This window comes from Taudactylus pleione, unplaced genomic scaffold (assembly GCF_031769625.1).
Source record: "Taudactylus pleione unplaced genomic scaffold, aTauple2 ptg001441l, whole genome shotgun sequence".
Lineage (NCBI taxonomy): Eukaryota > Metazoa > Chordata > Amphibia > Anura > Myobatrachidae > Taudactylus > Taudactylus pleione.
In genome coordinates, this window is record NW_028285840.1 from 596,299 (window position 1) to 609,217 (window position 12,919).

The window sequence follows — 12,919 nt, forward strand, 5'->3', positions numbered from 1 at the left end:
GGTATAATGATGTGTGATAAGTACCAGAGTAATTATTGGGCACAGTGCTGGTATAATGATGTGCGATAAGTACCAGAGTAATTATTGGGCACAGTGCTGGTATAATGATGTGTGATAATTACTGGAGTAATTATTGGGCACATTGCTGGTATAATGATTTGTTATAAGTGCCAGTGTAATTTTTGGGCACAGTGCTGGTATAATGATGTGTGGGAAGTACTATCACAGTAATTATTGGGCACAGTACTGGTATAATGATGTTTTATAAGTACCGGTGTAATTATTGGGCAAAGTGCTGGTATAATGATGTGTGATAAGTGCCAGTGTAATTATTGGGCACAGTGCTGGTATAATGATGTGTGGGAAGTACTATCACAGTACTTATTGGGCACAGTGCTGGTATAATGATGTGTGATAAGTACCGGTGTGATTATTGGGCACAGTGCTGGTATAATGATGTGTGATAAGTACCGGTGTAATTATTGGGCACATTGCTGGTATAATGATTAGTTATAAGTGCCAGTGTAATTATTGGGCACAGTGCTGGTATAATGATGTGTGGGAAGTACTATCACAGTAATTATTGGGCACAGTGCTGGTATAACGATATGTGATAAGTACCGGTGTAATTATTGGGCACAGTGCTGGTATAATGATGTGTGGGAAATATCAGAGTAATTATTGGGCACATTGCAGGTATAATGATGTGTGATAAGTACCAGAGTAATTATTGGGCACAGTGCTGGTATAATGATGTGTGATAAGTACTGGAGTAATTATTGGGCACAGTGCTGGTATAATGATGTGTGATAAGTACTGGAGTAATTATTGGGCACAGTGCAGGTATAATGATGTGTGATAAGTACCAGAGTAATTATTGGACACAGTGCTGGTATAATGATGTGTGATAAGTACCGGTATAATTATTGGGCACAGTGCTGGTATAATGATGTGTGATAAGTACCAGTGTAATTATTGGGCACAGTGCTGGTATAATGATGTGTGATAAGTACCGGTGTAATTATTGGGCACAGAGCTGGTATAATGATGTGTGGGAAGTACTATCACAGTAATTATTGGGCACAGTGCTGATATAATGATGTGTTATAAGTACCGGTGTAATTATTGGGCACAGTGCTGGTATAATGATGTGTGGGAAGTACTATCACAGTAATTATTGGGCACAGTGCTGATATAATGATGTGTTATAAGTACCTGTGTAATTATTGGGCAAAGTGCTGGTATAACGATATGTGATAAGTACCGGTGTAATTATTGGGCACAGTGCTGGTATAATGATGTGTGGGAAGTACTATCACACTAATTATTGGGCACAGTGGTGATATAATGATGTGTTATAAGTACCTGTGTAATTATTGGGCAAAGTGCTGGTATAACGATGTGTGATAAGTACCGGTGTAATTATTGGGCACAGTGCTGGTATAATGATGTGTGATAAGTACTGGAGTAATTTTTGGGCACAGTGCTGGCAAAATGATGAGGAGTGCTGTGGACAATGGAGGTGGGTGCTCAGACTTTGCCCCTATCCTACATCTTCATATGAGTATAGTCTGTGTTGTACATCCTACTGTATGGGATCTATAGGTGAATTTACACCATGGACAGGCTGAGGCCTCCTGTCTGTATGTTGTCTATCTCCATGAGGTTAGTGTGCAGGTCTAGGAGCCAGGTCTGGGTGTTGGGCAGGGAGACACCTCAGGCCTCTTCCTAGAAAGGAGAACTAGATAGAGGGAAAGTTTCCCTTCCATAAATAAGCAGCTGAGCTGTGAGTTATTGTCTAAGAAGTGAAAGGACAATTTCTGTCCCGGATGCAGAAAGCAGAAGAGAAAGTTGCCAGAGCCATCACCCCCTGGTTTCTGGGCTACCGCTGATGGGGGACAATAAGTGAGAGATGAAAATACGGGATCTGAAACCTCACTTTCTTCTTCTGTACGGAAAGTGACCACTTGGTCCTGTGCAGGAAATTCTTGCAGAATCTGTCTCATGAATTCCCGACCCACATAGAGCTGTCCGTCACTTTGGCAGATCCCCACTGACTTACTGGGTGAGGTGAGTACACGCTGAACGCATAAAAACTAAATATCAGACCGTCAGACAATCTGCCAGAGATTCATTATTTTTAAGCTTTGTTCTCTGTCCCTCAGATCAGTGCATAGGAAACCTGAATATTATTTGTGACCCTTCATAATCAGCACAGAGGTCAGAGCTATCGGGGAAGATTTATCAAAGCTTGGGGAGAGATAAAGTACCAACCAATCAGCTCCTAGCTGTCTTGTTACAGGCTGTGTTTGAAAACTGACAGTTAGGAGCTGGTTGGTTGGTACTTTATCTCTCTGCAAGCTTTGATAAATCTCCCCCAAAGTCAGCTCACCCTGAGAAAACCTTCTGAGAGCTGGCAATGATTATTCTGTCTCTTGACTGGGATAATTATTTGGCATAGTGCTGGTGGTGGGTTGAAGGGGGGGTTGTGTTGCTCTATATTAGGAGAAGAGCTGAGATGATCTCTGTAATGGAGAAGAAATTGTGCCATCCTGTCCTGCATGTGAAGACAGTGGGCGTTGCCCGTATGAGGGTGGCTATGCCCTGAGCGCTGTAATATACAGGTGTGACTGGCTGGGCATGAGGAGACCGGTCTGAGCACCTGGAGACAGGGCTATCCTCGCTTCCGGTTATGAGTACTCCATGTATAAGACTTCTCTCCTTGTCATGAGTTGGACACATGTGCCCTGAGAATATACGTAGGAAAGGATGCACAAGGCGCTCTCACATGTATATGTGGTATAAGACTCATCTTTAGGTGTACAAGAATATATACTACACCCTGTGTGACCTAGAAATGCTGCTTGGCAGTGATAGTAATAAATTCAGAAGTCACCTTGTCCTAATTATACACAATAATATATTATCGAGCATTCACGTGAATATTTACTACCACCAGAAAAGATGGCTGTACGGCGTAATCTGGAGTACCAACAGAAAAGATGGTGGTACTGCGTACTCTGGAGTACCAACAGAAAAGATGGCAGTACTGCATACTCTGGAGTACCAACAGAAAAGATGGCAGTACGGCGTAATCTGGAGTACCAACAGAAAAGATGGTGGTACTGCGTACTCTGGAGTACCAACAGAAAAGATGGCAGTACTGCGTACTCTGGAGTACCAACAGAAAAGATGGCAGTACGGCGTAATCTGGAGTACCAACAGAAAAGATGGTGGTACTGCGTACTCTGGAGTACCAACAGAAAAGATGGCGGTACTGCGTACTCTGGAGTACCAACAGAAAAGATGGCGGTATGGCGTACTCTGGAGTACCTACAGAAAAGATGGCGGTACTGCGTACTCTGGAGTACCAACAGAAAAGATGGCGGTACTGCATACCGCTGAATGCAGCCAGAAATATCTCTGTTTAACTCTTAACGGGGAAATGTACTAAAAAGTGTTTTGTGTGGCAGTTTCTATTCGAGGGTATCGCAAAGCGCAGCTCTTATGGTGGAGAGCTGTCCTTTACCATTTTATTCGCATTTCTAGGTACATGCCATGGTTATTAACTGCGGTATGTACCCGATAAGATGCGGGATGCCCTATATGAGGACCATGGTAAATTTAGCAAGATGTGAAGTGAATGAGACAGCGACTGTTCTTTTACCTACAGAAGTGTCATTACACATTTTTGCTGCAGTCGCTCTAAGAAGCCCCTCTCGGTGTGCCAGGTCCCGCGAGACTCTGCTAGCGCCAGGCGTTGCGCAGTTATACAAGTGTCGCATAACAAATGAATCAGCACTGTCTGTTAATGCGCGACGCTAGCAGAGTAGCTCAGCACCTGGCGGCTCACTCACGCCAGACAAGTTGCGCTGTGTGGCGTATTGAGGGTAGATGTATGAGGGCGCAGCTGTACAGTAACTCCGGGCAAATGATGAGGCAGATTGGCCCAGCAGATGTACGGTGGAAACTCTCTGTATAGACGTGGGGTATAAAACCAATCGCAGCGCACATTTTTATTGTGTGAATGAGCCCCAGTGTCTTTCTTTACAGACAAGATGATGCTGGGAACTGGGCTTGTTATCCTGGCTCTTCTCGCCTTGGTGAAGAGTGAAGAATCTCCATGCGTGTCGGCCACGCCGGGTCTGCCGGGAATTCCCGGGATACCAGGGAGAGATGGGCGGGATGGCCAGAAAGGAGCCAAGGGGGAGAGAGGTAAGCTCATATTAATCTGATGCTATGAAATGTGCCGGATCCGGGAAATCCGGAGGTATGCCATGTCTGACACTGCATATGTAATGACTGTGTGAGGAGCAGCCGCCATCTTGGTTGTTTTCATGTCTGCAATGATCCATGAAGTAAAATTCCCCCATGAACAGCTTATTATGTGTAGGTGAATGTATGGCGGGGATTGAAGTAGGTACTTATCATAGCATGAAGACACAAGGTGCTTCCTGAGAGCATTAGTGAGCGCTAGGTGACATGAAGTGATAAGCTTAGCATCAATTAGGGAACGGTACAGGGAGACTCTGAAACAAGAAAAAGAACCTCAGGGCCTCTGACCTCATTTCTTTCTGTCTTATTATGAGGAGCCCAATAACTGTCTGCGCGATACATGGAGACCCCAATCTCCAGGATAGAATCAGCACCTCCTATTGTCACAGTCTCTCTCTATCTGGCCTATATGTAATCGCCTGCTAGTTGCAAGCAACGGTGTAATTCCGGCCAACCTGGTTTTGCCTTTTAAGTTATTACTGCTTCTTGCTAAATTGCCAAAATTGGCCTGGTTCCTGCAACTAACAGGCTAGTACCTGAGGACAAATGGGTCTCGGTCTCTCTCTCTCGTGCTCTCTCTCCATCCTCTCCCCCTCTCTCTGTCACTCTCTCCCCCTCCCTCTCTCCCCCTCTCTCCCTCTCTCTCTCCCCCTCTCTCCCTCCCTCTCCCTCCCTCTCTCCCTCTCTCTCCCCCTCTCTCTCTCCACCGCTCTCCCTCCCTCTCTCTCCCTCTCTCTTCTCTCTCCCCCTCTCTCCCTCTCTCTCTCTCACCCCTCTCTACCTCCCTCTCACTCCCTCCCTCTCTCTCTCTCGCTCCCTCTCTCCCCCTCTCTCCCTCCCTCTCCCCCTCTCTCTCCCTCCCTCCCTCCCTTTCTCTCTCCCCCTCTCTCACTCTCCTCCCCTCTCCCTCCCTCTCTCTCTCCCTCTCTCTCTCCCTCCCTCTCTCCCTCTCCCTCCCTCTCTCTCTCTCTCTCTCCCCTTCTCCCTCTCTCCCCCTCTCCCTCCCTTTCTCTATTTCACTCTCTCCCCTTCTCCCTCCCTCTCTCTCTCTCTCTCCCCCTCTCTTTCTCCTACATCTCATATACTGTATCTGAGGTAAACATATGTAAATATAGGAAAAATATCAATCCTGACGCCGGCATCCCGACAGGGGGCCTGATTCACTACCGATTGCAACTGCGATTACGCACGCAATTGGCCGATTGTTGCATTCTGCGCAGGTGTATTTAGCGCAGTGCACATACGTGTACCGAGCACTGCGATCGGGACTGCGGTGACTATGCAGACCCATCGCAGAGTCATTGACAAGAAGTGCCGTTTGTGGGTGGTGACGAGGGGTGGTCAGCGAAACCCAGGCGTACCAGGGCATTTGAACGCCGTTGCAGGGGTGCAGGGGCGTGCATAAATTAGCCACTGCGATGCCGTACGCAGTCTGAGGACTCATAGTGTGCGATGAGGTTAGCAATTCCTGAGTAAGGTCAGAGCCTGTGCAAGTGTGCGTGAGGCTTCGATAGTAGTACCTATGATTTTGCACTTTGCAGTCTTGCTAAAAGGCATAGCGATCGCAATGGATTAGTATACTATCACAGTGAGACTGCGTGTGTAATTGCTATTGCAGTCGCAGTTGAGATCCTTACTGAATCAGGCCCTGGGTTAGGGTACCAACACCTGTCAGTAAGTACCCTCACCCTTCCTGCCACAGCCTAAACCTAACCCCCCCCCTCCGCAGCCTAATCCTAACCCTCCCCCTAGTACCTAAATCTAACCCCAATACTTACTGTATGGGTGCCGGTGCCAGGACTGTGACTGGTGTCGAAATTCCAGCGCCCGCATTCTGAGCGCCAGCATCCCGACAACCAGGATATAAACGACATCTCTAGTAGACATATACAGAGGGAAAGAGCATACGTCTCCATATTGTCATGTTCTGGAATTCTGTAAATAGAAATGTTGGCAGTCAGACCTGATGAGGAGAATAAAATGGAGGAGCCCTCACAGGTACCTGAGGAAAGTCTACACATGATGTATGTACTATAGCTGGAACCTGGAGTAATGAGTGTTATTCTAAAGTGATCTTATCATTTACACAGGTGCCCCAGCAGGCTCTTCCATGGATGGTGTGAGAGGTGAAAAAGGAATTAAAGGGCACCCAGGCCCACTGGGGAAAAATGGCCCTAAGGGACCTGCTGGGCCTCCAGGTGAAAAAGGAGAGGTTGGCTCTAAAGGTGACAATGGGATGCCTGGCAACCATAAGCGTCAACACCAATCGGCCTTCACAGTGGGCAGACAGACGATAGAAAATCCCACCAAAAATTCACCCATCATATTCAGTAAAGAGATCACCAATGACCATCGGGACTACAATGTGTCCACAGGGAAGTTTGTGTGTCGTGTGGCCGGACTCTACTACTTTGTGTATCACGCCTCCCACAGGTCCAACATTTGTGTCACACTAAATGTAGACAATGAACGAAAGGCCAGTTTCTGCGACCACATGTCCAACGAACAGCAGGTCACCTCAGGTGGGCTCCTCGCCCAGCTGCAAAAAGACCAAGAGGTGTGGCTGTCCGTCAACGACTACAATGGGATGATTGGGACTGCCAATGGTGACAGTGTCTTCTCAGGGTTCCTTGTGTTTCCAAATTAATACCTTACTGTAGGCCAGAGCATAGCTCTGTCCTGCCCTTCAGCCAGGTACCGATAGCACTTACACAACCAGCAGGGCTATTGTCAGACTCAGGGGTCTTACTGATAGGTCTGCTATGAAGTGGGTGGAGCTGGCCAGATCTGAGGTCCTGCATGGGACATAATGCCTAATTCATAAACCATTTAGTTATTGGTCACTTACCACCTGCTAACTCCCCCAGGGGCCTATTCATCATAACTAAAAAATCGATGGAGGTAATCAGGTTTAGAACTCGCATGGAGTTCTACCTAATTACCAGAGGAATTCATCATTCCTCCACCCTATAACTATCTATTCTGAAAAGCTGTCATTAATGCGATGTAATCAGTGCTGCGCATGCGCCGTTACTTTCACAAAACCGGCGCGTGCGCAGCACTGGCTACAGCTATGGTAATTCTGTGTGCTTAGCACTTTTGACTACAAACTGTAGATTGTAAGATCCTCAGCCTACAGACCTTCTCTGTATTTCATTCCTATATTTTATTTAGATCAGAGCAGCACTTCCAGATCACATAAATCATTATACTGATGTCTTATTATAGCTACAACTTACTGTCTGATTTCTTTTAGCTGATTTTCTTTGTTGACTATGAATAAAATCTGAATGTGCACAGTTCTTGGTGTTTTTGGTGTTAGGGGTCCGTCATTACACAGGTCCCTGCCCCCAGGGAGTGGCCTATAGGAGGCTTCCCTCCATCATCTCAGACCGTATGGAGTTAGCGCTTGGGTGCTAGGGGTCATTCATTACACAGGTCCCTGCCCCCAGGGTGTGGCCTATAGGAGGCTTCCCTCCATCATCTCAGACCATATGGAGTTAGCGCTTGGGTGCTAGGGGTCATTCATTACACAGGTCCCTGCCCTCCAGGGTGTGGCCTATAGGATGCTGCTCTCCATCATCTCAGACCGTATGGAGTTAGCACCTGGGTGCTAGGGTCATTCATTACACAGGTCCCTGCCCCAGGGAGTGGCCTATAGGAGGCATCCCTCCATCATCTCAGACCGTATGGAGTTAGCGCTTGGGTGCTAGGGGTCATTCATTACACAGGTCCCTGCCCCCAGGGAGTGGCCTATACGACGGTGCTCTCCATCATCTCAGACCGTATGGAGTTAGCACCTGGGTGCTAGGGGTCATTCATTACACAGGTCCCTGCCCCCAGGGAGTGGCCTATAGGAGGCTTCACCCCATAATCTCAGACCGTATGGAGTTAGCGCCTGGGTGAGCAAAATATACCATAAACGACAGCTGAATAGACGGGTCATCGCCATCCCAGCTCTGTTCATAGACTATAAATTCAGGAACATGCAGATATACGGGTACACAATAGAATGGTTACGTAAAGGCCTCTGAAACGGGTTGGGTATGAAATACTGATGGCTTAAAAGCCGCCGGTTCAAATACCGACCTTGGAAGCCCGACACATCAAAATTCCAACGCCGGCTGGTAAATATATTTAACCCTCCCCTCTCCGTCCCCCAACCCTCCCTTGGGGGTGCCTAACCCTAACCCCCTCTCCCCGCACCCTAAACATAACCCTCCCAGGGGGTGTCTAACCTACCCCCGGGGGTGCCTAAACCTAACCCTCCCCCCCACAACTAACAGCACACGACTCCAGACTTACCTACGTTCGTAATGCCAGGCGTCGGGATTTCGGCATGGGGCTGTTGATAGGCGTCGGTATTTGGATGCCTATCTTTAGTCCCACGCCGGGCTTTTAGTGTCGGGATTCTGGCAGTTGGCATTTCGCCCACCGGGATCCTGACTACAACCCCTCTGAAACATGGCCTGTTCTGCCATATAACCATATAGTACAAACCTTTGGCACAGTTTCTCTGATTCCTAGTTAGTACCACTTACCAAAGTGACCACAATTGCTGGCACCTACTCTCCCAATGATAGGTGTAATATGGAGATAAGTGGGGATACATAACACGAGATCTCTCAGTGATCACATTTATAAAGTGATCATTAATGTCCATCACCGCTTACTTACCCGTGGTAAAGTCCGCTGAAATTCTTCATCCAACTCTTGCCAGGACAGCTGCGAGATATCTAGCGGTAAATTTATCAAACGTCGATTTGCTTGTCAATTTGAAAAGTGATTTATCTCTTCTGAAACCGACTCAAATCGTAGACAAACCAAGGATTTTGCCAGATTTACTATTATTCAATTTGGTGTTGGATTTGCAAATCGAATTCGATTTAGGTCGATTTGTGAAAGTAATTTGTTGTTCAATTTTACATGTTCATGTACAAATCAAACGGCAAATCACACTTCAAACCGAACTGCAAATCCCCGACAGCATAGAACTGCTTCATGTTTTCACTTTCAGCATTAGCAGTTCCTTCTCACACAGTAAGATGCCTGCATGTATCTGTTTGTAAAAAGTGAATAAAGAGTTAAAACTTAAAACAAATTGACGTGAGGTCCCCCCCAAAATGGAACCAGCCCCGGACTTTGCAAACCCAGGTCTGGTTGACTAAGTACAGGGAAAAAAATTGCGTAGGGTCTCCCTGTAATTCACAGAACCAGCCCTGGACCCTTTCTAACGGGGGACTGATGCCACAGCCAGGGGAGCCCTATCAATGGACCGCCAGCCACAGCATCAGCCCTGACCGTTAGTCAGCCCAGGCCAGGGATCCCTGGGAAGTTGGAGAACCCTCCAATAAAGGGGTCTCCCTCTCCAGGGCACCCCTAGCCTAAGCTGATAGCCCGGGGCTATCCCCGCCACAACTGGGCGGTGGGTGGAGGGTTGATTGTGTTAGTGTAGTGTAAAAATAGAAGAATATAACCATTGTCTTACAGTAGAATTGCAGGTCCCAGCAAGCCTCCCCGGCATGCTGGTACTTGGAGAACCACAAGTACCAGCAAGTGGGGCATTAAGGGCACACTGGGATCTGTAGTTCACCTGTAAAGAAATGTTGAAAGAAACACACACACACACACCTTACACAGTATAAGTTTAATACAGAGGCAACATTGCCTCCATTTTGTGGAACAGGCCAAATCCCTGCCTCCAAACAGCCACAGGCTGCCAATCAGGCTTCAGCTCATGGAGCACTGTGACCGTGATGGCACAAGCCTTTCTGTACATGCACAGAGCTAGTCCTGCACACGCACAGACGCCCCACCATCGGCTATGTACATAGACCATCGGTATTACATACATATCTGTATCAGGGCCCTTGTTTGGGGACTGGCATAGAGTGGCAGGTAGGTAAATAAGATGAATAGGATGGATGGAAATGGTGCCAGCACACTGATTGGTGGGCTGTTGGGTTACAATAATCAAGGTGGGATATAGGGCTTGATTCATTACCGATCGTAAATGTAGTTACGTACGCAATCGGCCGATTGTTGCGGTCTGCGCATGCATATGCATCGCAGTGCACGCGCACGACGACTCCACTGCGATCGGGACTGCGACCGCAGTGACTACGCAGTCCCATCGCAGAATGATTGACAGGAAGTGACCGTATGGGGGTGGTTATGTGGGGGGGGTGGTCAGCGAAACGCAGGCGCGTCAATGCGTTTAAACGCTGTGACAGCGGCGTGCATAAATTAGGCACTTCGATGCCATACGCAGCCTGAGCTCTCATGTGCAATGAGGTTAGCAATTCCTGAGCAAGGTCAGAGCCTGTGCAAGAGTGCGTGAGGCTGCGATGGTAATCGATGTTCCTGGTGATGTCAAATAAACACATGGAGGGTTAATACTTGTAGAAACACGGGGCCTGATTCAGACCTGCTCGCTAGATGCGGAATCTCGCTCCCAGCATATGCAAATTCAGCTAAGTGACGTCAAGGCATGCGGTCACTTTATGTATGCAGATGCCCCCCAGCCTGTCTTTAACTGCCCACTAGTGAACGTCATCTCCAGGAAGTATATACAACCATCGGTACATTGGGTTCCACCGGCACTGACCGCAGCGCTTGCGGTTGACTGTACCCTACTGCAAGCACTGCGAACACTTCAGTGTTTTGTTCAACCAAGTGACGTGTCCTATGACGCTGCCTGGTAATTATGCACTCCTCTGAAACGGCGTTAAGACGCTCAGGCACGCCTGCGTTCGCACCTCCACTCCCCCGTTTCCAGTGGCCTGCCCCTGTTACCACCCACAAACGGCCTCTCCTGTCACTCATTCAGCTGGGCTGTCTCTGCTGGGCTAGCGTACGCTTCCCGATCGCTCGGACTAGTTCACGCACACAAACTGCTATGCATACGCATGCGCACTTTACAAAACATCGCTCCGAGCGATCGCTTGCTAGCGAACGGGTCTGAATCAGGTGCACAGATACACTAATTACTGATCCCAGATGTTACCGATATGACAGCACCACATATACTGTAGTTATATTATCATTTATCAGACAATTATAATAATCTATAATATACAATAATGGGCCTGATTCAGACCCACTCGCGAGCGGCTGTCCGCTCGCAAGTGGGTCGATGGTCTGCACTGAGCATGCGCACAACGGAGGGAGCTCCGTCGTGCGCATGCGCCAGACACGACGAGCGAAGGACTTTCCTTCGCTCGTTGTGTCCGATCAAAGGGGGCGTGCTGTCAATGTTGATTGACAGCACGCCCCCTTTGGTGGGCGTGCCGGGGGCGTGCCTCCCTGACGGGGGCGTTCCCACGGGAACGCCTCCCGTCAGAAGCCGGCCCACTGACATCACTAGTGATGTCAGTGGGAGTGATTTTGGCTCTGATAGAGCCAAAATCACTCCGGAGTTTGCGGTTGAAAACCTCAACCGCAGGCTCCGGCTCGCAATTTCGATGGTCGCGATGGTCACGACCATCGCGGCCATCAAAATGCACGGTCGTATAGCCTGTGGGTGGTGACCCACAGCTATACGAGCGTCCAGGAGGACGCTCCATGAAAATGGAGCCCGGCCCTCATTCAGAGCGTGCGCTCTGCTCAGAGCGTACGGCTCTGAATGAGGGCCAATGTATTTCTATTTAATGTTGCACTTAATTTATACTAATGTAGTGGTGAAAGGAATTGTGGGGCTTGCTGATCTTTGGACGAATCACCCCGGAGCTCGCGGCGAATCAGAATGTTAGTTATCGGGGGCCATACAACTTCCGATAATTAACATATTAAATAGGTCTTTTGTAAAGCTCAATAATGCTCCAGACAGGCCTCAGATTATTGGGACTATTGCTGGTTACCCTGAGCTGAGTACACACCAGAAAGTGATTAAAGACATTTCTGAGTGTACAGCTCACACTGTTATATGTTCTGTGGTTGTGTGACCCCGGCTGTCTCTTTACATGTCTGCAGTCTGAGGTCTCTGACACTCTAACGTTACCGTACAAGACATGACGTGGGCTGAATCACACGACCGCAGGGGTCTCTGACGCTGGAAATGTAAACAAGACGTGTGCTTAGTAATACTCTGAGAAATTCCCGCTCCGTGAGTTTTTATTAAACACTGTGAGTAATGAGAAATGTCATGCAATTATTACTAAGGGTGAGAAAGTAGGAAGAGCTCTAGGCACAACTGTTACACTTATTATAGAACATGATTAATATAAATTATATTATTGATCCTCAATATCCCATCAACTCTTCACGCTTAATTATCTAATAAATTCCATTCTGAAATAATAGTATGAAATAGAAAGGAGAGTATTCTCAGTGATAAGAGACACATCCCATCCATTGCTATTAATGATTGTGATATTACAGTGGCCCTCATTCAGAGCCGTACGCTCTGAGCAGAGCGCACGCTCTGAATGAGGGCCGGCCTCCATTTTCATGGAGCGTCCTCCTGGACGCTCGTATAGCTGTGGGTCACCACCCACAGGCTATACGAGCGTGCATTGTGATGGTCACGATGGTCGAGACCATCGCGACCATCGAATTTGCGAGCCGGAGCCTGCGGTTGAGGTTTTCAACCGCAAGCTCCGGAGTGATTTTGGCTCTATCAGAGCCAAAATCACTCCCACTGACA

The 12,919-nt window shown here is 48.0% G+C and overlaps 1 protein-coding gene across 1 annotated transcript; it reads left to right on the forward strand.

Annotated features, from left to right (window-relative positions):
* Positions 1-1,937: 1,937 nt before the first annotated feature.
* Positions 1,938-7,566, forward strand: C1QC (complement C1q C chain). The gene is made up of 3 exons (XM_088463749.1): positions 1,938-2,070; positions 4,054-4,215; positions 6,366-7,566. The coding sequence occupies exons 2-3, from the start codon at positions 4,059-4,061 to the stop codon at positions 6,920-6,922; spliced, it is 714 nt and encodes a 237-aa protein (XP_088319875.1). The 5' UTR covers positions 1,938-2,070; positions 4,054-4,058; the 3' UTR covers positions 6,923-7,566.
* Positions 7,567-12,919: the final 5,353 nt, after the last annotated feature.

Bases quoted from the DNA above. Each gene is read 5' to 3' on its own strand.
- C1QC (XM_088463749.1), top strand. From the start codon at position 4,059: ATGATGCTGGGAACTGGGCTTGTTATCCTGGCTCTTCTCGCCTTGGTG. The intron at 4,216-6,365 runs GTAAGCTCATAT...TCATTTACACAG, and splicing joins AGGAGCCAAGGGGGAGAGAG to GTGCCCCAGCAGGCTCTTCC.